We start from the raw sequence: 27,390 nt of genomic DNA, 5'->3' as shown, positions 1-27,390 counted from the left end.
GCAGCAAAGCAAGACGCCTGCACTCATTTATCCGTTCAATTGGCTGACATACTGACATGTGATGACCAGATAATTAGCTCTGATTAGTTCAAATGTGCATGTTTTTCTTAAACTGCCAAAATAAAAAATAAAAAAAGGGCAATGCAACAGAAAATGGATCAAATCTTTAAAGGCAAGGGAAGAGTTAAGGTGGCTTATTTATCATATTTAGCTTTATTTGCTCTGATGGGGAGGTTCAGAACATCTTAGCTGTCAATGTGCACTTTGGACTTATATTTGTTCATTTCTGTTAGGCTACTTATTCATTTCCTCATGATTTAAAAAAGTCAATGTTTGCGCAATCTTCAAAATATATCCCATGTCACTCTGCATAATACAAGTCATTTGTACTTATTTTTCTGAGTGTAGGTTACTTATATCTTTATTATTTAAAAAAAAAAAAAAAAATACATGTTTACATTATCTTCAGTTTTAATATACCACACATCCTATGTTCTTAAGTAGTTAAAATTGAGATTTGGCATTAAGTATGTAGGAAATGAGGGAAAATAAAAATTAGGAGATGGAGGTTGGGGTTACAACTGTTTTTGTTAACATTTATTTAGCAAAAATTGTGAATGAAAATCATTTTTTGTATGTGTGATAGAAATAACTGACCAAAAAGTTTTCTTTGCATTTCAGTTCATTTTCAATAAAAAATAAATAAATAACAAAATTCCTGGCTCAGTGGTGACCTTCATGTCGGGGAGTTCTGGCAAGAAATTCTAACCACTTTCACCCCTGTATAAAAATGATATGGGAAAAAAAATTAATGAAAAAAATCCGAGATATCCAAGGACCGATCTACATCTGAGGCATATTAGACTACCCCAAGACTCGAACCAAAGTACTCTCATCAAATTCTCATGCGTGATTTCATTTCACAGATTTTTTTGATTTTTTTTATGTCAGTTCATGTTTATGTCAGTGTCCCCCTGAAGGGGACCCATTCTTGGACAGCTCCCCATTTTTTTAATAAAGGGACTTGCACTCTGAAGCCACCGCGTTGCATTACTGTAATGCACATATTGCAAACAATGATCCAAATGAGGGGATGGCTAGCTTGATTTTGTTCTTCCTTTTGGAGGCTGGCCTAACCACATTTTGCACAATATATCGTTTCAACATCACCATCACAATATGTTCATGCGCAATAGTCCTATCACAGGAAGTGCAATTGTTTTTTTTGTTTTTTGTTGTTGTTTGTTTGTTTGTTTGTTTGTTTGTTTGTTTGTTTTTTAACATGTAAACTTTTGTTTTGCTTCATAAAAGCACAAGTGTGCGGACACATGGTCTCCTGGATCCCTTTTATATATATCAATCTTCATAATTCGTAGAGGAATCCCCTTAGCCTGGAGTAAACTGTATTATATGAATACAATGTGGTCATGGTGAGTCAACCAATGTCAGCCCAAACAAAGCTATTCAAGTCAATAGGTGAAAATTATTCTAGTTTTAATATTGCAATATACAGTATATCGCAATATATCACAAACCCCCAAAAAGTCGCAATGTAAGTTTTTTTCCAATATTGCTCAGTCCTATTAGCAAGTTCACACAGTTTAATGTTATGCTAACTCTCGATGCAGGTTGGACTTTCAGTAGCAAAATCAGTGGTGTTTTCCCTACCTCCACAACATTGACGTCTCTTTACGTTACTTACTACTTACTACTACTACTACTAAGACCAACGTAAGCTAAGTTTTTCTTTGGGCTAATGGTTTTTAATGCATTTGTAATTTAGTTTATATGTATATATAGCTGTTTTTTTGTGGGAATATGAGTCTGAACCATTTGTTCAGAGCATTGAAAAAAAAAAAGTTAGCATTTTATAGCATTTAAGCTAGCGGACTTTTGCGATATAAGTTAACCAATTGTTCTTTTGTTGTACATAGATCCTCATTTATTTATTTTTAATACCGTTTGAGGCTCAGCTCAGGTATTTTAATTTTTCATGTTCCTTTTCCGATTAATCGATTAATCGGCTGCTAAAGTAATCGATAGTTCAGCCCTAATGGAATTTAAATAAGGTTGCTTAAAAGTTGGAGGGGACAAATTGAGCATCCTGAAAAGTTGGTAGTGTTATTTCCCTACCGTCCCTATGCAAACCTACGCCCTTGCATCATACCACAATTGTTTTCTTTACCATCTAAAAAAATCAGTTTTTAAAATGTTTCATTTTCAATTTTACATATTTATTAACTGATAAGAAATAAACTGAATAATTGTTTAATGAAAGTGGGTAATTAACAGCGGTGAATTAAGTACTCACTTTTTTAGTAAGGTAAAAGTACAGATAGAGGTGCAAAAATTACTTAAGTTAAAAAAAACAAGGATCTAAGAAAAAATTTACTCAAGTACAAAAAAAAAAGCATATGGCGGAAAACACAGACAAGACTAAAAAAAGCAAGTCACTTTTGAGATTTTAAGTTCTCCAGCACTGTAAAGGGAGATTCTCCACACTTTCATTGTACAACTGTATAATGACAATAAAGGGCTATCTATTCTATTCTATTTTATTCTATTCTATTCTATTCTATTCTATTCTATTCAAGATGAAGCTGAGCTCAGAGTTGCTTTGAGACCTGTTGCAGCTCAATATTGATTCATATATAATGCGCAACGAATTATAAGGCACACTGTTGGTTTCTGAGAAAATTTAAGGCTTTTAGGTGCGCCCTATAGTGCAGAAAATACAGTACTAATTCATTGCTTAAAATAGGTCCCTTGAGCTTATTTTCAGCTGGCTAGCTATTTATATTTCCAGAAATGTGATTGAAATTTACTTGAAGCACTGGCAGATAATTTCACTTATTTCTAGTAGATTTACACTGAAAACAAGGGAATTTAACTGGTTTTAAGGAGGTGTTTTTTTGCAGTGTATTTACAGTATAGGCCAAAAGTGGACACACTTTCTCATTTATGTGTTTTCTTTGTTTTCATGACTATTTACATTGTAAATTCTCTCTGAAGGGAATAAATCTATGAATGAACACATATGGAATTATGTACTGCAAAAAAGGTGAAATAACTAAAACATGATAATCTTGTATGCTAAAGTAGCCACCCTTTGCTCTGATTACGTTTTTGCATACTCTTGCCCTTCTCTTGATGAGCTTCAAGAGAGAGTCACCTAAAATTGTTTTTGACTTCACAGGGATGTCTTTTCATTAGTGATGCACGATAATACATTTTTCAACCGTTACCGATAACCGATCATTTCCTCCCCGTTCTAACCGATAATGTCAAGCCGATAATTCTATTAAAAGATTTATTGTAAAATTTTAAAGTATACACATGAGAAAATATTACTGTGCAAAAATAAAATTTGTTGCTCCTTTTTTCGACATCAAATGTGAACAAGTAGTAAATTCCAACATCTAAATACAGATTGTCTGACATTGTGTGATGGTAAACTTTTGGCAACGATTACTTAAATACCTAAGTTGCACAAAAATGTGTTTAAAAGTAAGCCATTCCTAACATATAACATTACTACAGTGCAAAAACACACCTCCTTAAAACTAGTTAAATTCCCTTGTTTTCAGTGTAAACCTTTTGGAAACTAGAAACTGCAATTTCGGGAGAAATTACACCTTGGTCTTTCCTCTGTGGAGATACAGATCTTAGCCCCACTCAGGTCTATCAACAGAATGGACAATAATGCCAGTCAATGGCACGAAACAAAGTAAAAGCCATTAGAAATGAATGGGAGAATTGGACGTCAATGGCCGCACCCTTCATAATTGTTAATGGAATCGGGGAAGTTTGGGGTAAACGTCTTATTGATATCTAGTCATTTTCTGTTGATTTGGTGGAAAAAAAAATTCCCATTGAAAATGAATGGAAAAATTTTGGACGTCCATGGACGTCAATGGTATCAACTTACATAAGCGTCAATGGAATCCAAGTACATTGGCATCAATAGAATGAACAAACATGAAGAAATGCCATTGGAAATTAATGGGAAGTTTGGACGTCCGTGGACGTCAATGGCATCACCCTCCATAAGCAGCTATGCAATCGGGGACATTTGCGGGACACGTCCTAATGATATCTAGTCATTTTCTGTTGATTTGGGGAAAAAAAAAAAATTCCCATTGAAAATGAATGGGAAAAATTTTGGACGTCCATGGAAGTCAATGGCAGCACCCCCCATAAGCGTCAATAGGGTTGGGGACGTTTGGGGTATACGTCCTATTAATATCTGGTCATTTTCTGTTGATTTGGGGAAATTTAGTTTTTTCCCCATTGAAAATGAATGGGAAAAATTTTGGACGTCCATGGACGTCAATGGCGGCACCCTTCATAAGCGTCAATGGAATTGGGGAAGTTTGGGGGACACATCCTATTGATATCTGGTCATTTTCTGTTGATTTGGGGAAATTTAGTTTTTTCCCCATTGAAAATGAATGGGAAAAATTTTGGACGTCCATGGCCGTCAATGGCATCGACATCCATATAGTCAATAGAATCCAAGTACATTGGCATCAGTATATTCGACATGCATGGCCGTCAATGGCATCAGTGCAATGTAAATTCCATTGAAATCCCATTGAAAGTGAATGGGGATTTTTCCCATTAGAAATGAATGGGATAGTTTTTGGCAAATATCCGGGGAACCGTAAATTTTTTCCAAATTCTGTATACAATCTTTATGCCCCTCACCGTCCCGGAATTTTTGATGCCCAAATTATGCGATTTGATCAAAAATTGTAGGACAAGTAGCGTTTTGAAACTTTTTTTTTTTTCCGGAAATTTGCCGTTTACGGGCGAACGGAAAATTTTTCGGGGCCGTTTGAAAAATTCCCATCGTCACGCAAAAATTCCGGTCGTGCCGATACTTGAACGGTACCGATCGGTGGTACGGTTCGGGCTGCGCGACGCGCCGAAAAAAACGTCAACAATTATTGAATAATAATAATAATAAACTAGAAACTGCAATTTCGGGAGAAATTACACACCTTGGTCTTTCCTCTGTGGAGATACAGATCTTAGCCCCACTCAGGTCTATCAATAGAATGGATCATAATGCCAGTCATTGGCAAAAAACAAAGTAAAAGTCGTTAGAAATGAATGGGAGAATTGGACGTCCATGGACGTCAATGGCGGCACCTTTCATAATTGTTAATGGAATCGGGGAAGTTTGAGGGACACGTCCTAATGATATCTAGTCATTTTCTGTTGATTTGGGAAAAAAAAAAAATTCCCATTGAAAATGAATGGGAAAAATTTTGGACGTCCATGGACGTCAATGGTATCAACTTACATAAGCGTCAATGGAATCCAAGTACATTGGCATCAATAAAATGAACAAACATGAAGAAATGCCATTGGAAATGAATGGGAAGTTTGGACGTCCATGGACGTCAATGGCATCACCCTCCATAAGGGGCAATGCAATCGGGGACATTTGGGGGACACGTCCTAATGATATCTAGTCATTTTCTGTTGATTTGGGAAAAAAAAAAAATTTCCCATTGAAAATGAATGGGAAAAATTTTGGACGTCCATGGACGTCAATGGTATCACCTTACATAAGCGTCAATGGAATCCAAGTACATTGGCATCAATAGAATGAACAAACATGAAGAAATGCCATTGGAAATTAATGGGAAGTTTGGACGTCCGTGGACGTCAATGGCATCACCCTCCATAAGCAGCAATGCAATCGGGCACATTTGGGGGAAACGTCCTATTGATATCTAGTCATTTTCTGTTGATTTGGGGGAAAAAAAAAAAATTCCCATTGAAAATGAATGGGAAAAATTTTGGACGTCCATGGACGTCAATGGTATCAACTTACATAAGCGTCAATGGAATCCAAGTACATTGGCATCAAAAGAATGAACAAACATGAAGAAATGCCATTGGAAATTAATGGGAAGTTTGGACGTCCCTGGACGTCAATGGCATCACCCTCCATAAGCAGCAATGCAATCGGGGACATTTGGGGGACAGGTCCTATTGATATCTAGTCATTTTCTGTTGATTTGGGGAAAAAAAAAATTTCCCATTGAAAATGAATGGGTAAAATTTTGGACGTCCATGGACGTCAATGGCAGCACCCCCCATAAGCGTCAATGGAATTGGGGACGTTTGGGATATACGTCCTATTGATAACTGGTCATTTTCTGTTGATTTGGAGAAATTTACTTTTTTCCCCATTGAAAATGAATGGGAAAAATTTTGGACGTCCATGGAAGTCAATGGCGGCACCCTTCATAAGCGTCAATGGAATTGGGGAAGTTTGGGGGACACGTCCTATTGATATCTGGTCATTTTCTGTTGATTTGGGGAAATTTAGTTTTTTCCCCATTGAAAATGAATGGGAAAATTTTTGGACGTCCATGGACGTCAATGGCAGCACCCCCTATAAGCGTCAATGGAGTTCGGAACGTTTGGGGGAGACGTACTATTGATAACTGGTCATTTTCTGATGATTTGGGGAAATTTAGTTTTTTCCCCATTGAAAATGAATGGGAAAAATTTTGGACGTCCATGGCCGTCAATGGCAGCACCCCCCATAAGCGTCAATGGAGTTGGGGACGTTTGGGGTATACGTCCTATTAATATCTGGTCATTTTCTGTTGATTTGGGGAAATTTAGTTTTTTCCCCATTGAAAATGAATGGGAAAAATTTTGGACGTCCATGGCCGTCAATGGCATCGACATCCATATAGTCAAATGAATCCAAGTACATTGGCATCAATAGATTCGACATGCATGGCCGTCAATGGCATCAATGCAATGTAAAGTCCATTGGAAATACTATTGAAAGTGAATGGGAACTTTTCCCATTGGAAATGAATGGGATAGTTTTTGGCAAATATCCGGAGAACCGTAAATTTTTTCCAAATTCTGTATACAATCTTTATGCCCCCCACCGTCCCGGAATTTTTGATGTCCAAATTATGTGATTTGGTCAAAAATTGTAGGACAAGTAGCGTTTTGAAAAAGTTGTAAAAAATCGGAAAATCGCCGTTTACGGGCGAACGAAAAATTTTTCGGGGTCGTTTGAAAAATTCCCATCGTCGCGCGAAAATTCCGGTCGTGTCGATACTTGAACGGTGCCGATCGGTGGTATGGTTCGGGCTGCGCGGCGCGCCGAAAAAACGCGGAGAAACCATTGCATAATAATAATAATAAAGTTGTAGAATAACATAACCTTGTTCTTTCTTTCAGAAAGACCAAGGTAATAAATAAATAAATAAAGAAGTACAATAAAGTTGTACAACAACATAACCTTGTTCTTTCCCTTGGAAAGACCAAGGTAATAAGTGAAATTATCTACCAGCACTTCAAGTATATTTCACTCAGATTTCTTGAAGGAAAATAGCTAGCTGAAAATAAGCTTAACAGCGTAATTTTAAGCAATAAATTATTATACTTAATCCTAAAAAAATAAGTCAGAAATGTTAAAAAATGTTCAAGAATATGTATGTTTAAAACATTATTTGAAAGCATTTTATTCTTGATTTAGGTGAAAAAATGACAATTTTTTAGATGTATGTGTTTAATAAGAACAAGTGGCAATATTTACTTCAAGAAAATGGAAAAATCTGGAGCATTCATCTGTTAATTAGTCTTTAACACTCAAAACAAGATGGGAAAAATTATTTGACTAGATTTAAGAAGAATGATCTGATTAAGTTGTCATAAATTTACAGCGTGTTGAATGCATTACTGGTCTGGTTGATTTCTTGTGAGTGGTTTGATGCATGTTACAATTATCATCTAACCACTGTGCCGAAGCATGCTTACTTGACATCACTTGTCCAAATGTCCGTGCTGAAACTTATGTAATCGGCATGTTTTTCACGAAGAATGGTGGTCGTATAAACTGCATTATTTTTTTATCCGGGGCTTGGGCTCTCCGGTCACTTCCGGTCAAAAAACGTCTCTCGACCGGCATCACCTCCCACCGGAGATGAGTGGCGGCGGCAGCTACGTTCGTACCAGTGTTATATCCGCCCGCCCCGCCCGTCTCGCCGCGGCGTATTCGGGGCATGGCTCTGCTCCGGACGGAGGCGCGCGCTTGAGAGAGGATGGGTTGAGGGGGCGGCAGTGGAGAAGTGGACAAAACTGCTTCGTTTGCGCACATTTGGAGGCTAAATCAAGTATATAATTATCAGATTGCATTATCGGTTGAATTTTTGTTTATCTGGATTATCTGTGTGATGTCATTATTGCCATTATCGCCGGTAATTATCGGTAACCGATATTATCGTGCATCTTTACTTTTCATGGTTGATTAGTGGAATTTATTGCTTGATCATTGGGGTTGGGACCTTCATTTGCGTTGCATTGAATGAGGTGTGTCCAAACTTTTGGCCTGTACTGTACATACAGATATCTGAGCCAATATTCAAAGAAAAATTCCGATTAATGTGACAGATTATTCTATGCAATATTACTATTTGTTCTTATTAAACGCATACATCTAAAAGTTGGCAATTAATCACCTAAATCAAGAAAAATATGGCTGTCAAATAATGTTTTGTTTACAATGGGTTTTTTCCGAGTTTTGATCAAGTAAACTGGCTGGATTAATCAAAGAAGCCGGTTTGATTTATAGAATGACAGTTCTAAAATTTGCAAATTAATGTTTGCTTTTTTTTTTTTTTTTGTAGATTTACAACCTACCTGCCATACTTAGTAAGAGAGAAGAGAGTAAGTGTGGCTTTAAATCTCTCCCATCCTCGATTTTATGACAGTAAAACACATATATTCACACACTGTGTTTCCCCTTAATTGCCAAAGAATTTATAGAGTTGCCTATTATTGATATGAAATGTAAATATCTGTTGACGCTTAGCATTCCTCAACGATGCCGGCTTCAACTTTGTGAGGAAATGCATCACCCTGGTGGAGAGCAGAGGTGACGCATGTTTAAAATTTTGCTAAATAATCAACATTACGGCTTAACATTGTCCTTATTCCATGCCAGGCATAAATACGATGGGCCTCTACCGGATCGGAGGCGTCAACTCCAAAGTACAGAAGCTAATGGCTACGGTGTTTTGTAAGTGTATTTTGGAGGGTTTTGGCTGAAAGCATCAACTTCTTTTATCCCAACAGTGTGTTTTTTTTCTCGAAGCATCCAAAGCCCCCGCCGACATGGACCTGGATCCCGACACGTGGGACAACAAAACTATCACTAGCGGCCTGAAAAATTACCTCAGGTCGGCTCGCCCTCGTCTGTCGCCAGTCACGAAGCCAGGCTGCTGACTCACAAAGGATTTTTATTTTTTTTCTTCAAAATCTTTAGATGTCTCTCTGAGCCGCTCATGACCTTCAAGTTGCATAAAGAATTCATCATGGCTGTCAGTAAGTTGATCGCAAATGATCGCTTCCATTGACAATGATAAATGTCCAAAGTAGACGTTTGTTATATTGTCGTCAATGGTCGTGAATGAGTAAATATTAATTTGGCACATTTAATTTAAGAGGGAAATGACAACAATATTGTTTTTTTTCTCAAAGTGTTTAATAAAGCCCTCCAAAAATTGTCGCAATACATTGAAATACAGTACATTGTAATTGTATTACAGGTTGTGGTTGCCATGGTAAGCACACACATTCTTGTGTTTGGTTATCACAAAACCTAATTACCAAACTTACTAATGTGGTACTTTTTGTTCATATTTGGTCATACATTTTTATGGATTTTTTTTAAATAAAATTATTTACACTTGCCATTGCAACTGGCAATGTCCAATCAGGATTCAGCATCTGATAACCTGAAGACTAAAGCACATTATGTCAAAATACTCAATGAGTACTGTATGTGCTTGTTTGTAAGTGGGCCAAATTTGAGAAGAAAATATTGAAGCATTCTTGAGTTATGGCAAAATATGTAAACAAATGTGTATAAAATAGGGTTGTTCCGATCATGTTTTTTTGCTCCCGTTCCGATCCCGATCGTTTTAGTTTGAGTATCTGCCGATCCCGATATTTCCCGATCCTATTGCTTTTTTTTTTTTTTTTTTTTTTTGCTCCCAATTCAATTCCAATCATTTCCGATCATTTTTCCCGATCATGTACATTCTGGCAATGCATTAAGAAAAAAATGAATAAAACTCGGACGGATATTTACTGTACATTCAACATACAGTACATAAGTACTGTATTTGTTTATTATGACAATAAATCCTCAAGATGGCATTTACATTATTAACATTCTTTCTGTGAGAGGGATCCACGGATAGAAAGACTTGTAATTCTTAAAGGATAAATGTGACTTTGTATATTGTGACTAAAATTGCCATCTAGTGTATTTGTTGAGCTTTCAGTAAATGATACCGTAGCCATTTAACTTCTGCCCAAATGCATGATGGGAAGTGCAACCATGACTGTGCGTCGTGGTACCAATTGATATATCTTCTCTGTGATGGGAGATAACATAGGGTGTTAAGAAAAAGATCAACTATTACCTTTCTTCCCCACATTGCTTACCACGATTATTTTAATTGTTGGGAAACGAATTGTAAGGCTTTAGCCATTTAAAAAAAAAAAAAAAGGCTCCAAAGGCTGCCAAAATTCACTCTACTCATTTTACGCTGCCTTTTAGCTCTATATACTGTATGGGTAAAAAAGGCATCTTTATAGATTGAACGCGACAATGCGTGAGTGGGTCGTGCAGCGCATGCGTTAATTGCGTTTAATATTGTAACGTGATGAATGTAAAAAATATTAATTCTCGCCGTTAACGCGATAAATTTGATAACTCTACCTTAAGCTGAAACTAAAGACTCTGGAAGAGTGTAACACATTATGTCTGTAACGTTAAATACAATTAGAAAATGATTTAATTAAAAAATATATTTAATAAAAGGCATGTCCGATATTGTTTTGCTGATTCCGATACTTTGAAAATGACGTGATTGGACTTGATCGTTCGGCATCCCGATCGATCGGGACATCTCTTGTATAAAAATATAACTTTTAGAAACATAACCACACGCAATATATGTGCCACTACCGGTATATGGTTTTAGGGTTGTTGTTGTTGTTTTTTTGTTATGTTTTTAAATATATTGAACATTAAGAAATTGTGAAATTGTTGTCATTTTCAAACTCATTTTTCAATAATATGTCACCATTAAGTCTTTATAGGTAGAGCAACTATTTTTGCTCATCTAAAAAAACTGAACTTAAATATCATTGTTATTAGAGGTGTGCAAAATTTCCGATTCTTCGATTATTCGCGATTCGGCCGTGGAAGATTCGAGAACGATTCACAAACATCCAAATTCCGATTATTGAAATATGCCAAGTAAAGCGAAAGTACAACACACTCAGCGCGCCGCGCGTTCTTCGGGGCGCAATGAGGAAGAACGCAGCGAGAGTAGCTAAACATCATGCTTCTCATTACCCGGCCCCTCGGGTAATGCCAATGCTCAACTCACGGCTCTAGCTCAACTCATGCCACGACATAAAAAAACACAACAACATACCTGACTGCTGCCGAAAAGCTGCTACAAAGTACGTCATCCACATAATGTTACGGTAGATATCATTTATATAGGACTAGATGCGTTAGAGATTTGGTAGCGTTGGCAGCACATCTACAAAAAGCTAGATGCGGGCGTTAGTAAACAGCCGCCATCTTAAAGCAGTACACTTCCCTGCAAGGCTGTTGTAGCGAACCTTCCAAGCAAACCTAATTAACTTTTTATCTAAAATACTCCTAAATCGGTAAAATATTGACTTGAATCTATCTTTAAAATAGTTTTAAAACTTTCACATGTCGAAAGTAGACAAAAGGGAAATTATGGAATAACGGGAGCAATTTTAACAACTTTAACGGTTGATTCACAACATTAAATTAATTGAATGTAGTTTAAAGCTGCTGTTACAGAATGGGGACTGGAGTTTTTTATGTACTGTTATTTTTGTATATTTGTTTACTGCTATATTATGTTAACTTGATACTGAAATAGTAGTTTGGTTTAGCCTGAGAGTATTTTTGAACAATTTTGGAACTAATGTACAAAACATTTAATTTAAAAAAAAAAAAAAAAAAAAAGGAGGGTGGGGGTGCATCAATAATCGTTTTATAATCGAATCGGAGCCTCTGAATCATAATCGTAATCGAATCGTTAGGTGCCCAAAGATTCCCAGCTCTAATTGTTATATTACCGTAATTTCCCGAATATAAGGCGCACCCCAAATTTACTTGTAAAATCTAGGGGAAATTATTGTACCCGTTTATAACACGCACCCTAATTTTAGCACCAATAAATAGAAGAATACAAGAAAACAGAGCTCGTGTACAGATACAGAAATGTCATTTTACTGACTGGTGAAACACAGCACAAGCATAGCACATTGGTAGTTCAAAACATTACCATAAACTGACAATATTTACGGTAATAATATGATTTCACAACTTCTCCAACTTACCAGGATCTAGGAGAAAACAAAACAGACGTGACTTTTCTTTTAAACGCTGCTGTATAACTTGCTCGTTTACATCATGATGAATAAATGTTTCTTCCATGGATTGACACGGTAAAATGAAAGTGAGAACGTAAGTCGGAAATCCGTGAGAGCTCATCGCTGTCAACACGACAGTGACAATAGGAACTATTGTTATTTGGGTTTGAGTTTCCCGAGGGACAGATATAGTTGACGGACACAGGAAGTCTGTGCGCTTACGTTTGTTATGGTCCGAGTTGCGGCGCTGCATTGCAATAAACGTTGACTCAGATGACTTCAAGAAACTAAATTCTGTGCTTTATGAAGAGTGTAAAAAGCAAAATTCAACACAGACGAAATCATTCGGCCGATTAGAGTGAAGTATTACCGTAACAAAATGGTGACGTCACGTACCGTAATGGTCGGCAACGGGTCGCCGCATTCGTTTCTTCAACACAACGTGGCCGTGTCAATAAAAAAAAAAAAAATCGGTTTATATATATATATATAGAGTATATACAGTGCTGCTCAAAAGTTTGTGAACCCCCTCAACATTTTGGAATTTTCTATTATTTCAACCTGATTTCCTAATCAATCAATTCAGTAGTTTTTTTTTTGTTTTTTTAACAGTTGTGTTGTCGAGACTAAATTAAAAAGAGTTTTCATCAACTGATGTAGGTGCAAAATTGAACTGTTTGGTCACAACCAAAACCGCCATGTCTGGCGAAAAGTCAACACTGCATACCACCAAAAGAACCTTCTCCCAACAGTGAAGCATGGAGGTGGGAATGTCAAGATCTGGGCTTGCTTTTCATCCTCAGGACCTGGACAACTCCACATAGTCCAGGGAATCATGAATTCTGAGGAATATTGTCAAATCCTAGAACATAACCTGACGCCATCTGTTTTGAAGTTAAAGCTTGGCAGAAGGTGGCTCATGCAACATGATAATGATCCAAAGCATTCCAGCAATACAACCAAGGAATGGCTGAAAAAGAAGAAGATTCGTGTTCTGGACTGGCCCAGTCAAAGTCCTGACCTAAATCCCATTGAAATGCTGTGGCGGGACCTGAAGCGAGCAGTTCATGCCAGACGCCCATCAAACCTCTCTCAACTGACTGCGTTCTGCAAGGAAGAATGGGCAAAAATCCCCCAAAGTAGATGTGAGAGGCTGATTAGTCACTACAGAAACCGTTTGGTTGAGGTAATCTCTGCAAAAGGAGGCGCAATATCCTATTAACTGAAGGGGTTCACATACTTTTGCACACATGATATCTGAGTTTTTCTTAAATCAACCACTTTTGTTAAATAAAGAATGACAATATAACTATTTCTTTTGTTTCAGTCCATTATTTGGAATGTCAGTATTGTGGATTTGGGTATAACTTAACATTTAATAAGGTTATTTTAGTTTTTTTTACAAAAAATCTGACCATCGCTGTGGGGTTCACAAACTTTCGAGCAGCACTGTATATATTTCTGTCTCCATCCGTGTACTCGTTTATAATGCGCACCATGAATTTACAAGTTGATTTTGGGGAAAAAAAGTGCAGTTATATTCGGGAAATTACGGTATTCAATATTAGAGGTCGACCGATATATGGACTTTTTTTCTAACATCGCCCATTGGTTGATTAACAAGAAAATCGTCCGTTTAACAAAAAAAATAAGCCAATAAAAAGGGTTTTGATCAGGCAGCTGTGGCCACTGCTGACTGACGGTAGGACCCCGGAAGGACCCCTCAGCAGCTTAAAGGCAGGCAGCTACAGGAAGCTTCAGGCTTGTCTGTTTTATAAATATCGCAAGAATTTTTTTTTTTAATGTATCTTGCATAAGAGAAATGCAATGTTGCTTTAGCCTTCTAATCTAAGGTGTTTACTGAGTCACTCCAAATGTAACTTGTAGCGTTAGCGTAGCATTCGCGTTTGAACTAGTTTTAGCATGGTAAGCATCCTCTAAATCTCTCACTTGTTTCCATCTCGTCATGACGTCCTGGTGTGTTTAATTATTTGAAAATAATGTACTGTTCTCTTGGGTGTGTATAATCATAACAACAAGTGCTGCGTTTGTTTGTCTGGTTTGGTAGCACTAGACTGAATTAATTCTTTAAGTCTCAGGTCATCATTGTAAATTTGCAGCTGTTAAAGCAATTTTTGAAAAATTGCCTTTATAATCTATGTGCTTGAAAAAAAAAAAGTATCGACCTCAAATATCAGCTTACAAAATGGGCTTTGTATATCGGCAATTGGCTGAGATTTTTTTTTAGATATCAGTATTGGCACTGGCATTTGAAAATCCCATATCGGTCGACCTCTATTTAATATATTTATTTTTAATTATTAATGGATTTCATATTTTTTTTTATCTTGTACAAATTAATACGCTTATAATTAGGGATGTCACGATACCAGAAATTTAGTAGTCGATGATGATGCTATTGAAATTCCATGTTTCTCGATACAATTTCGATACCACAGTAAAAATAAACAATAGATCCCAAGTACTTAAACGTACACTGCTTTATTAGAAGTCAACAACAATAATGTGTGATTACACAGAATAATCGGCGTGTGACTTTAAAGTTTTATAGTGATCCCTTGCTACTTCGCGCTTCAAACTTCGCGCCCTCAGTCCATCGCAGATTTTTTTTTAATTAAAAACAAAAAAAGAATACAGATGAGCTGTCCCGAGCCGATCGCATAGTCTCACTCTCGCTCCCTTCCTCTCCCTGCTCTTTGTTCGTCAGGCATGACACTGGAGTTGCTTATTAAAGTTAGCAATTTTGACAGATGTTAGTGTTAGATCTTGCCAGAGTCACGGGCTTCAAAAGCGCGGCATGCGTCAATCATCGTTTAACTCGCTAAACAGTTGCTGTGGCAACTCATTGTGTGCAAGTGAGCAGCTTGGGAGGATTTGGGTAGAATCACTATGAAGCATTTAATAAAGCCAACCATTTTTGTACAACTTTATCTTTTAAAGTCATTCAGTGGGACAGTAACATGTTTAAAACGTGCCATAATTATTACATTTGAAGTGTTTAAAAACTATTTATTTAAAATTTTATATATACATATATACAGTGGGGAGAACAAGTATTTGATACACTGCCAATGGGAAAACCCATTGACAGTGTATGAAATATTTCTTATATATATATATATATATATGTTTTTTTTTGTTTTTTTTAATTATACTTTGGGGTAAAAACTGAAAAAACATATCTTACATGTATCTCTTTCCGATGCTTAATCTTAATCACATTGAACACGGGGGGGGGGGGGGGGGGGGGTGCCTAGGTGTGCACTACTTAGCGGTTTTTCACTTATCGCGGCGGGTTCTGGTCCCCACTAAACGTGAAAAATGAGGGATCACTGCAAAATAAAATAATCTACATTAAAGTACCAAACGATATAATAAACAAAATAAAATACTGTGCATGTACTGTCGGGTAGCATTGGAAAATTAAACAGTAAAATAAAAGATACAGGCCAAAGACCCGTCCAGTTGATTTTGGTGGGGGGCACTCCCTGCTTCTATCAGGTCACCTCCTGTTGATATTTTGACGTACATGGGCAACAATGGAATCGAAGTACATTGAGTAAAGCCTGAGTAAGAAAGTACATTGAAGTACATCAATGGCAAAGACGTACCTTAATTTTCGCACTAGAAGGCGGACCTGACTATAAGCTGCCACCCACCAAATTTGACACGAAAACGGCATTCCTTCATAGATAAGCCACAGCTGTTCTCACTGTATTACGGGACATTTACACCAAAAGATATTAACCGGTAATGCTTTATTTGACAGCAGCATCATATGACTGTCATAAGACCAAATGAACCACAATGAAGCTTTGAACCAATTGGCTGCAAAGCTTTATTGCTTCAAGACAGTCAACCTCTACTGCCACCTGCTGTCAACACTGTTGCTGTCCAACATGCCTCCTAGCATGCATTGCAGTGCTACAAATGTAAAAAACAATCAAAATTCATGTTTTGTGCTAATTATTTCTTCAGTTACTGTTCCCGTTGTTTCAGTAATTGCTAGTTATGGTATTTGGTAACACTTTCTTTGACAGTGGCAACATAAGACTGTCATTAGTCAATCATAATTATGACATGACACTGTCATGAGCATTAATGAATGCTTACAACAGATGTCATTTGTTCTGATCCGGCAAATTATCTCCGTTTTGAATGGATGTAAAAGATCCGAGCTGGACATAAATGAAGTTAGTGTCATAATTTGCCGGATGACACTTCATGACATCGGTCATAAGCATTCAGTAATGCCCGTGATAATGTCATGTCATAATTATGAAGGTCTTATGACACCACTGTCAAATAAAGTGTTAACTATTAACCCAAATAAATCAACAAATAAGCCGCACTGGACTACTATAAGCTGCAGGATTCAAAATGAAGGAAAAAAGTAGCGGCTTATTGTCCGAAAATTACAGTACATGGCTGTCGATAGCACAGACATCCGTGGCTGTCAGTGGCATGGACGTACATAGCTGTCAATGGAATCCAAGTACACTGGGATCAATGGAATCAACATACATGAATCTCAATGGCATCAGCGTACATTGCCACCAATGACCTGGATGTATAAAAGTATGAAAAAAATACTTTTTACTAAGACTACACGCACGCGCACACAGATTGCAATCTGTCATTTTCAGACATGGTAAAGGCACTGGCAGCAGACGCTGCGTGGGTTGCTATATAAACGCTCATTTACAACCCCCATTTTGGAGTGTGAATGACCGGTTATCTGGCAACTTGTGTCACCCAGTATGACACACAGTATAACACAAAAGAAGCGGCTAGATCTGCCACCTCGGCACAGACGATACTTCGAGCATTGCAGAAAAAGCAGAACCGTCACATTTTCAGAATCTTAGTATCGACTTAGTACCGAAGTATCGGTTTTCGTTACAACCCTATTTATAATTCAATAACATGATGATTAATACCAAAATGAATGCATGTTTGAGTTAAGTACGTTACCACGGAAATCCTTTTCTGACCTTTGTGACCTTTGACCTCACGACATCAATATTTAATCACATCTTCTGTGCTCATGAAAAGGTTAAACAATTGTTTGTAATCGGTAACTTTTACATCTTATCAGAATCAGATGACCAGAACTACCGAGTATGCGCCGTCCACTCTTTGGTCCACAAGCTTCCAGAGAGGAACAAGAAGATGCTGGAGATGCTCATTAAACATCTTGTCGTGTATGTACATTAACCATATGAGTGATTAGGGATGGGAATCGAAATCCGATTCCAATTCCGAACCAGTTCCTAGTGTTTCGAGGCTTCGACATCACAATGAAAAAGCCGATCCCTTTAACGATTCCTAAAGACGTCGTCACGTGACGTGTCTTGTTGTCCAGACGCATCAAACTAGCATGGTGCCAAGAACCACTCGCTCCAAAATTTGGCTACATTTCACCAGGAAAGAGGGTGAAAATGAAAGGTTACGATGGTTTAGCACGAGCATTGCAGCTGTAAACATAACAATGACAGCACGTAGGTTCAAACGCTCGAAAGTGTGTCTTCACTTCACGGGGAAAAATTATAACTAAGCGACTTGGAATCATTGCAAGGTGGAGATAACTGCACTGGGAGGGAATACCACTGTACTGTCCTCACCGAGACACCAAGGCTCAGTCCTGTCTATACAGCTAGCTAAATTCCCAAATGACGATGCAGAAGACGTTGGTATAATTTGCTGACTTTAATCAACCATTAGGTTGAAGATTGAAACTAAAAATAGAAATGAAACAAATCAATTTCATCCCCAATAACAAAAAGGTTCGCGTCAACGTAAATCAGCGATGATTAGCTGCTAATACAGTAATAACACAAAGGGTTAGCATGCGTTCGCTAGCAGCACATCGTTCAAACCACTACACAATTGGATTTAAGTGTCCGATCGCGTGAGGAAACACACAACAACAACACAAAAGACGATACATACAGGCGTTGCCTCTGTGTTTTACAGACATTAACAAAGAACATAGGCTCGGTGCAGTGTTTCCCTCTCTCACTAACTCGCTCACTCACTTGCGCTTGGATGCTTTGTAGCTGCACTTCTTCTTCGCGTGTAAGCGCGCTCTTCTTCACGTTACACCCCACTTGAGCGTGAAAGCACCATAAAAACGAAAAGGCATACATTTCAATATAATGGTAAATAATACATATTGCCAAAGGCAGAACGACCTCTATGCCAATATATACCAATATTTTTATTTTATTTTATTTTATATTTATATTTTATTTCTATTAGAAAAATGTTTCAGAGGCGTGGCCTCCTCTCTGCCTGGGCTGCCGGCTGCGGGAGTGGGCGGAGGTCGGGGCTCCAGTCTCGCGTCGCCCAACGGCGGCTCCTCAGCGTTCTCCTGCCTCCGCCTTCCCCTCTCTTCTCTGACTGGATATCCGCTTTGTGCTCCGCCGCGAATCGCTGGCTGGGCGGCGGTGTATCGGCTGGATGTTGCCTGCTACGGCGGGGGACCCTGCCCTGCCCTGAGCTTGGTGGGCCACTGGGAGCCCCGTGGCGTGCCGTGCCGGCTGGGGGGCTGCAGCTCGTGGCCTGGGTGGGCGGACAGGGTTGGGGACAGGCGTGGGGTTGGTGGTGCGTCCCTTCTTGCCATCCTTGAAGGCCGGTAGTTGGGCGCGCGGGTGGCCCGGGGGACTATGCTGGATTCTGGGGGGGAATGAGGGCTCCTTTGCTGGGCAGCGGGAGAAGGGATGGGCTGTGCTGTCCAACCCCCCAACCCCACCCCCGCCCCCGTGGTTCCCGGTGCCGGGATTGGCGATGGGACGGCGTAGGGTCGGTCGCCAACGGACTTCCACTCACAAGGGATTCAGACGATTACTAGGTTCTAGATCACAGAGATGATTTGTGTACACTCTACCCCTTTCTATCACTTAGCTTATAGACTCCCCCACGTCCTTCCCCCTCTTTCCCTGGTCAACAGGCCCCCCACATGGTGTCAACCGGAAATACATTTAGCTGACGATAGCACCAACATATTAGTAGTTAGTGTAGTTAGGCGTTCAATGTATTTCTTGTTGTTGTTTGTGTTTTCTTTCTTCTCGTTTCTTTTCTTCCTTTTCCCCATAACCCCGTCCTGTTCGCCGTTTTGTCATAATAAACGAGGTATGTTGAATGATCACAATGGGAGTATGTCAGACTCTCACTGTGAAACATTAAAACTGTTCAGACTATCCGGGCACTTAGACTTCCATTCTCTGTGTCAAACAGCTGAACAGGACAGGTTTAAAAAAAAAAAAATGTTTCAGTAAAATGTTACACATTCTTGTGTATTTGCCACTTACTGCCACAATTACACATTCTTGTGTATTTGCCACTTACTGCCACAATTAACACTGAGGCTTTGGGCCTCTTTTGACCTCGTTGTGAGTTTGTAAGGTTGTGACTTCATATTAAACAAACTCGATGCCAATCAAAACGTTTGTTCTTCTTTTTCCCCAAATTAGAATCGATAAAGAATCGAATCAGTAAGCAATATCGATAATGGAATCGGAATCGTAAAAATCGTATCAATTCCCATCCCTATGAGTGATTATTTGGTGGTTATTGCTGTAGAAGTCATGTTTTTGGTGCGCAGCGTTTCCGCGCAAAGTCAATCCAATATGATGACCGTGTCCAACCTGGGCGTCATCTTCGGGCCCACGCTGATGCGCTCGCAAGAGGAGACTGTGGCCGCCATGATGAACATCAAGTTCCAGAATATCGTGATGGAAATTTTGATTGAAAATTTTGGAAAAGTGAGTCAATGAGATTTGAAATTATAAAAACACAAAAGGGATGAGTTAGTGTTGGGGCTTTGCCATTTGCAGATCTTCCATCAACCGCCGGACCCCAACGTGCCGCTGGTGCAACCGCAGAGTCGGCCCGGTTCCCGCAGGAGCAGAGCCATTTGTCTGTCAAACGGCCCTCGCAAGCCCAGAAGCATCTATACGCCCACACTCTGCCTGGCTGATGCCGAAAGTGAGTACCAAGAGGAGATGACATGATATGAGTTTGTCACTAGTTGACGTCCAATCCATTTGTACTGGGAGAGTTGCCAGTGAAAAAAACAGTTGCCTTTAGTCCTGAACGATATTGTAAAAAACTATAGGTATCCGATCGAATATTTTTGCACCCGAGTCGGAGTGCCCTGATTTTACGAATACGGAGTCCCGATCTGATACTGAAAAAAATAGTTGTTTAGAAAAAAAAGTTCCAAACATGTTACCGTCACACTGTGCCGCCTTAATAAAGTGAATTATTTTTTGACAAGAATAATGGAGAAATATGTTTGTCTTCATTAAATGCTTCATTGAGACAGTCTACTCAAATCCAGTCACGCTTTGACACTGCTGAGAACAGCCTCTCACTTACACAATGAGTTGCCACAGCACATTTATGCAAGTTTAACGATGATTGGCACATTTGTGCCTTTAATCATAGAGCTCCCAAGCTTCTCTGGCAAGATCAAAGTTACAAACCTTTCAATCATCGTTAAGTACCAATCCTAAGCTGAACAGTTTGGCCACACTGCTTAGCAGTGGGAAAGGAGAGAGGTTGTGGCGCTGTAGTAGCATAAAGCAGAAAAAATAGGGCTGTAAAATGATTAAAATTTTTAATCGAGTTAATCACAGCTTAAAAATTAATTAATCGTAATTAATCGCAAATCTCTAAAAAATGCGATATTTTTCTGTAAATTATTGTTGGAATGGAAAGATAAGACACAAGACGGATGTATACATACAACATACTGTACATAAGTACTGTACTTGTTTATTATTACAATAAATCCACAAGATGGCATTAACATTGTTAACATTCTTTCTGTTAAAGGGATCCACGGATAGAAAGACTTGTAGTTCTTAAAAGATAAATGTCATCGTTACAAGTTATAGTTAGGCCTGTCGCAATAACAAATTTTAGTGTGCGATAATTTATCTAATAAATTATTGCGATATGTGATATTATTGCGCCCCCCCCCATTTTTTTTTAAACCAATTTACAATAACACAGTGAGAATACAGTATATATTCATAGACCAAGTACACCCATTTAAACGCGATAAGAAATCACAACTTGATACAATAGACCATGCCGCTTAAGTAAAAGACAATATTAATACTGCACAGAAATACAGAATAAATGAAATGTGTTTTCAAGGGAAAAAAAATACAATAGCAGTTAATAATTTAAGCACTTAGGCAAATGAAAACTTTTCCTCTCATAGCTTCTGCAATGGTGTTCCATAGGGATGCAACGATACAGTTAAGTCACGGTTTGTTACGATTTTCGATACGGGGACACGATTTTCGATCTGATTCAATACATTTAATCCTCAAAAAAAAAAAAAGTCAACTGTTTTTTTTTTTTTTTTTTTTTTGCAAACGAGCAAAAATTAAATTGCCATCAGATAAACATGCATTTTAGTGCATAATATCTATGTGCTTACTTCTTACTGATCTGAGGAAATTTAGTATAAAAGTGCTGAGAACAATACTGTTTGTAAAGTGAGGTGGGGCACACTGTTGATTGCCAAAGCTCTTCTAGCAGGTAGGTTTACTACATGAGCAAAACATCCTATTTGTGGTCCAAATCCATCTGTGTCACGTACTGAATTAACAATATTTGCAGCATTATCTATAGTCACTGGTATTGATTGATTTGGCCTTCTTAACTTCCATTCAGTCATGGCGGTTTATAATTCATCGATGTAGTATATGGACTACGTGTCCCATAATCACTCTGGGCTCACGTAGCCAATGGCATGGGACGTAGCACATCTAGTTTGCTATTTCATGATATCTAGTGTGTGCTCGCGCATTAAAAAAGTTAGCAAATGCCACAGAAGTCGCGTCTGCTCATTACTGCACAACACTAGCATATGACAATCAACTTTCATAAACAAGACGAGTTTGAAGCACAGTGCTCTTAATTTGCCACTCAAATATCCGGTGTAGCCGCTCCGCGTGAAATGTCACCCCTGACGGGAGCGCCCACACGTCAACAACACCGGCACGCCGGAGATGGTCCGCAATCAATCCGGAGCACTGACGCGGCCGTTTTACGTTGAACAATAGGATATAATGGGAACGATTGGATCCATCGCTATTTTTTGCCGGACCTGGAACGAAGATGCATTTTGCGCAGTTGGTAACAAGGAATCCGAACTTTTAACAGCATGTGTGCCGCACGTGTGCAAGAAGCGATAAATCGCAGCGGAAAAATTACTGCGTTCATTTTTATTTATCGTGCGATAAATGGAATTATTGCATATTGCGACAGGCTTAGTTATAGTAATTTTACATTAAAACCCCTCTTAATGTTTTCGTTTTAATAAAATTTTTAAAATTTTCAATCAAAAGTAGTTAATATACCGTATTGACCCGAATATAAGGCAGTGTTTTTTGCATTGAAATAAGATGGAAAAAGAGTGGTTTGTCTGATATTCGCGGTCTAGACATTATACCCATTCACGACGCTAGATGACGCCAGATATCATTGAAGCGATGTTCTGTTGTGACAGATCTCAGCTATTCTCCCCATTCACGACGCTAGACGGCGCCAGATATCATTGAAGTGATGTTCTGTCATGACAGATCTCGGCTACTCTCAAGTTTAACCAGTTTGCATTATTTTATTGCAGTGTTTTTCCTTATTCAGATTTGTTTCAAGAATACAGTTACAGTTAGACTTCACTTTAATGGTTAATGCAGTTATTGTAATGTTGTTGTTTTATCACAGTAGATTGGTTTATTTACATTTCAAAAAACAGAAGCCATTCATTTACGAATGTGATTGCACTTTAGATTACATATTTAAATGTTCAGATATTAAGATTTGAATGAGGCAAAATAACATGCTTTTTCTCTCAAATATATTGTTATAGTTATTTGTTTCAGATGTACTGTAATTATTTTCTGTGTAAAAATGAATTTGGTCTTGAAAAAGTCTTTTCTCAAACTTGAGTCCTAAAAAAGAGGGGGTCGTCTTATAATCAGGGCCGTCTTATATTTGGGTCAATACGGTAATAATAATAAGAATAAAAATAACAATAATAAGAATAGAGTGACCAAAGTCTGAGTAAGTTTTATGTGTATTTTGCATAGCTATTTTGTTTGGGAATGCCAGTTCTGTTTGCATAGTTGTTTAACTGTGTGAGAATAGGGCCTCATTAATACAGATTGAATTGCTTTTCTTTTTGTGAACATTATTTTTTTTTGAGGGATAGGAATATTGTTTTTGTTTTACTTTCACTAAATGATACTTTGTTGTGAAGGAGTTGCCGAAGCTTATGCCAATAAACGGCGCGGTCCAATGAACGCCTTTGTCCACTCACCTTTATAACATATATATCTCTGTACCAGAGGTTGCGCTAGACATTTTCGTTGTCTGTCATTTTGACTGACAGGGTCATAAAAATCCGGTCATAATCTATTTTTAATGATTGCATGAATGCATGAATGCATTTTCAATGACAATGATGACATATTCAATAGTATTTAGTTTTCATTCATTTTTAATTAATATTGTAACGCTTGCTTGGCGGTGAAAAATTAGACACGGAAGTCGTGGTATTTTTCTCCCTCTTTTTACTCTGCTTACCGCCAACAACACCAACAAAACAACAACTCCACCCCCAAAGAAAGAGAGGCAACTATATAGACCCCAGTCACCAACGTCACACAATGATCTTAATTGTGGTTGTCAGCCCAAAATCTTCTAAATATATAATTAAAATACATCTTACCAGATATAAAATAACTACTACATAGTCTGTGGCGATCGTTTGGTGCCCAGATTTCTTGTCGAATTACAGCAGTCCATCTCGCTCTCCACTTCGGGTCTCTCAGAATACGGTAGAACTTCAAGTCTCTCCGTCTATCTTCTCTGTTACTGCAACCAACCGCCACATACGCCTTCACCATTTTGATTATTAATGTTAACGAAAAACACGCCGTAATAGGAGGCATGTACGTAGCGGTAATGTGTAAACATGACGAGCTGACGGATAATATGGCGGCTCCAGTCAGGGGGGCGGAGTTTTGACGTCATGTGATTGGGGTCTATACACAGGCGGCAATCTAGTCCACCAATTGGATGACGTGCTGGCACACGGGGTGCACCAATAAGAACCTCGCGTTGATGTGTCAATCAGGGTGCCGCCGCCAGACCCCGGTGACGCTACAATATTCTGACAGAATAGCCAACGACGTCATGCATTAAGAGAGACAATAGCTAATTCATATGCTCACTCGCCACCCTGTGGTCTGGGGTGTGAATTGCAACCTGTCAAAATGACGGACGGACTTCAGTTTTTTCCGTCACCGTTTCAAAAAACCGGTCAACGACGGAAAATATTCGGTTAACGCGACCCCAGCTCTGTACATATCTTACCCAAAATACAACAAGAGGCACATAATTGCCACTAAAAGAAAGTAAACTTACAGAAATACAGTATGTGTGGAGCACAAATAGCACAATGCAACAGCATTCACAGTCTCACTATTAGGAGGAATAACATTAATATGGAACGGCGCTGCCCCCAAGCGGCCGGTGGCATTCTTTTCACTCTCAATGTGCATAAACGGCAATATATATATTGTAATATTAAAACTAGAATAATTTTCACGAGATAACTTCAATAGTTCTGTTTGAGATGAACTAAATTGGAAAAAATTAACATTGCCATATACCGAGGCTCCACACTTACTTTTTGCATTGGTTGCACTGGTAAGCTTAACTTTTTTCTTAAGGTGCTCCAGCTCAGAATGGAGGCACACCCACATTTTGATTTGCATCACCTTTAACAGCATACTTTCAATCACTCTCCATAACATTTATATCCCGCAATTTTCGGACTATAAGTCGCTACTTTTTCCCCTTCATTTTGAATCCTGCGGTATATAGTCCAGTGCGGCTTATTTGTTGATTTATTTGGGTTGATAGGTAACACTTTATTTGACAGCGGCGTCATAAGACTGTCATAATGATGACATAACACTATCATGGGCATTACTGAATGCCCAGTTCAGACTTGAACCCCATTGAGATGCTGTGGCATGACAGCGATTCATGCCGAGGAATCTGACTTAAATACAGAAGTTTTACAGAGAAGAATGGACCATGATTAGTCCTGATCAATATGCCAGACTGATCTGCAGCTACAGGAAGCATCTAGTTGAAGTTATTGCTGCCAAAGGGGTGGGCCCACAAAATGTTAAATGTGATGGTTCACTTACTTATTTTCCCCCTTCTGTCATTGTTTGCATACTATCCTCATTAAAATATGAAAACCTATTAATGTTTGGGTTGTTTTAGTTAAAGCAGACACTGTTTCTTCATCTGTGTGATTTTGACAAAGATCAGATGACATTTGATGTGGATTTTATGCAGAAATGTGAGAAATTCTGTATAATTAGATAGTTTGTATGCAGTATTTTGTTTTTTAAATATTCTACTTAAGTTTTGCAATTGATTTTATTGCCACTGATAATTATTCTTCATGTTTCTTTTTGATTGTTTGGGTTTCTCTTAATTGGAGTATGTCATTCACATTTTTTACTTGAATTTTAGCGCAGGTTTTTTTTTTTTTTGTGTGCGTTTTTTTAAATCTTTTTTCATATTATGTCTTATCTTACAGTTATTATAATTTATTTCTTGTAATTTTTCACAGTTTTAATACAACTTTTTATTTGATTTTTATTTTAACTTCGCAAGGTTTTAATTATTTGTTTCCTTTTAAATCAACGGTAACACTTAATAATAACTATCCGTTTTACTAGTTAATAGATCATTAGTAAACTGTTGATAAATTATTTATTGTTGATTTGTGAAGTATTTGTTAACAGTTTGTTAAGCATTTACAGGTTGTTCCAATATGGTTGACCCCATTCTAAATGCCCATGCTAGTTGATGGATCTTAATAAAACTATATACACTTCAAGTTTTATTGGTTAAATATACAAAGAAAAGTACAAATATTTGTTGGTTCTATGGCAGATTTTCATAAATGTGCAACATGAGCGCTGCCTGCAAAATGCCTTATCAAAATGCCTTTTCTTTTGAAGTGAACCTGAAAAGATAGAAATGCCAAACGTTACTCACAAAAACTTGAAACGTTTCTATACAAACTGTGTTTCAGGTTAAGAATACCCTGTAAATGCTTAACAAACTGTTAACAAATACTTCACAAATCAACAATAAATCATTTATCAACAGTTTACTAATGATCTATTAACTAGTAAAACGGATAGTTATTATAAAGTGTTACCAATCAACATATTCTTTCATGTTATATTATTGATAGTCTCGTTATTTTCCGTGTTTATTTTACTATGCAATATCCATCTTTGCTGATTTTGGTTATTCAAAAAAAAATAGAATTTCAGTGTAATTCCTGTTGGAATCAAATTGCTTTTCTGTAAACAACATTATGTCAGTAAACAATGAACCGTTTGAATGGATGTGTCAGATTTTAATGAGGGCCTGTTACGCCTCCCCGCTGGTCCGTGCATAGGCGACCCGTGCAGCAGCAGTCCAGGCAGCACCCCTTCGGGCAGCCTGGCGTCTTTGTCGTCACACTCTTCTGAACACGACGGACCTCTAAAGCCGGTGACGCCACTCCCCGAAACTGCGTCCCTACGCTCCCGCGGCACCGACTCCGGGTCCAGTCCGGCTGGTCCGACTGACGCGGAATCGGAGGACGCCCTTAGCGTACCCACAGTCACCGTCGTCGCCCCCAAAAAGGCCCCCCACCGCCACTTTCTTCAACCCAAACCCCCCGATCTCACGGCTGCAACCTCGCTCAAGTCTCTACACGTGTCTGAAGGTGGTGTGTAAATCTTTGGTGCCGCCCAAAAAATATTGTTCTGTTATTGATTC

The 27,390-nt window shown here is 38.3% G+C and overlaps 1 protein-coding gene across 7 annotated transcripts in view; it reads left to right on the top strand.

Moving 5' to 3' along the window:
* LOC130911124 (rho GTPase-activating protein 42-like) overlaps nt 1-27,390 on the top strand; it is a 258,112-nt gene that overhangs the window by 211,400 nt on the left and 19,322 nt on the right. For 2 of the 7 annotated variants that reach the window (XM_057828849.1, XM_057828846.1), the window contains 9 exons: nt 8,673-8,712; nt 8,858-8,920; nt 8,990-9,064; nt 9,140-9,224; nt 9,311-9,369; nt 17,600-17,705; nt 20,108-20,267; nt 20,340-20,490; nt 27,026-27,340. In XM_057828849.1, the coding sequence (XP_057684832.1) occupies nt 8,673-8,712; nt 8,858-8,920; nt 8,990-9,064; nt 9,140-9,224; nt 9,311-9,369; nt 17,600-17,705; nt 20,108-20,267; nt 20,340-20,490; nt 27,026-27,340 (1,054 nt within the window). Of the gene's footprint in view, nt 1-8,672; nt 8,713-8,857; nt 8,921-8,989; nt 9,065-9,139; nt 9,225-9,310; nt 9,370-17,599; nt 17,706-20,107; nt 20,268-20,339; nt 20,811-27,015; nt 27,341-27,390 lie in introns of those variants that run through there. The other 5 variants (XM_057828848.1, XM_057828843.1, XM_057828847.1 and 2 more) reach the window with 4 other exon arrangements.

The sequence above is a fragment of the Corythoichthys intestinalis genome, unplaced genomic scaffold (assembly GCF_030265065.1).
Source record: "Corythoichthys intestinalis isolate RoL2023-P3 unplaced genomic scaffold, ASM3026506v1 HiC_scaffold_23, whole genome shotgun sequence".
In the NCBI taxonomy this organism is placed as follows: Eukaryota; Metazoa; Chordata; class Actinopteri; order Syngnathiformes; family Syngnathidae; genus Corythoichthys; species Corythoichthys intestinalis.
This window is presented reverse-complemented; position numbering and strand designations above follow the sequence as displayed.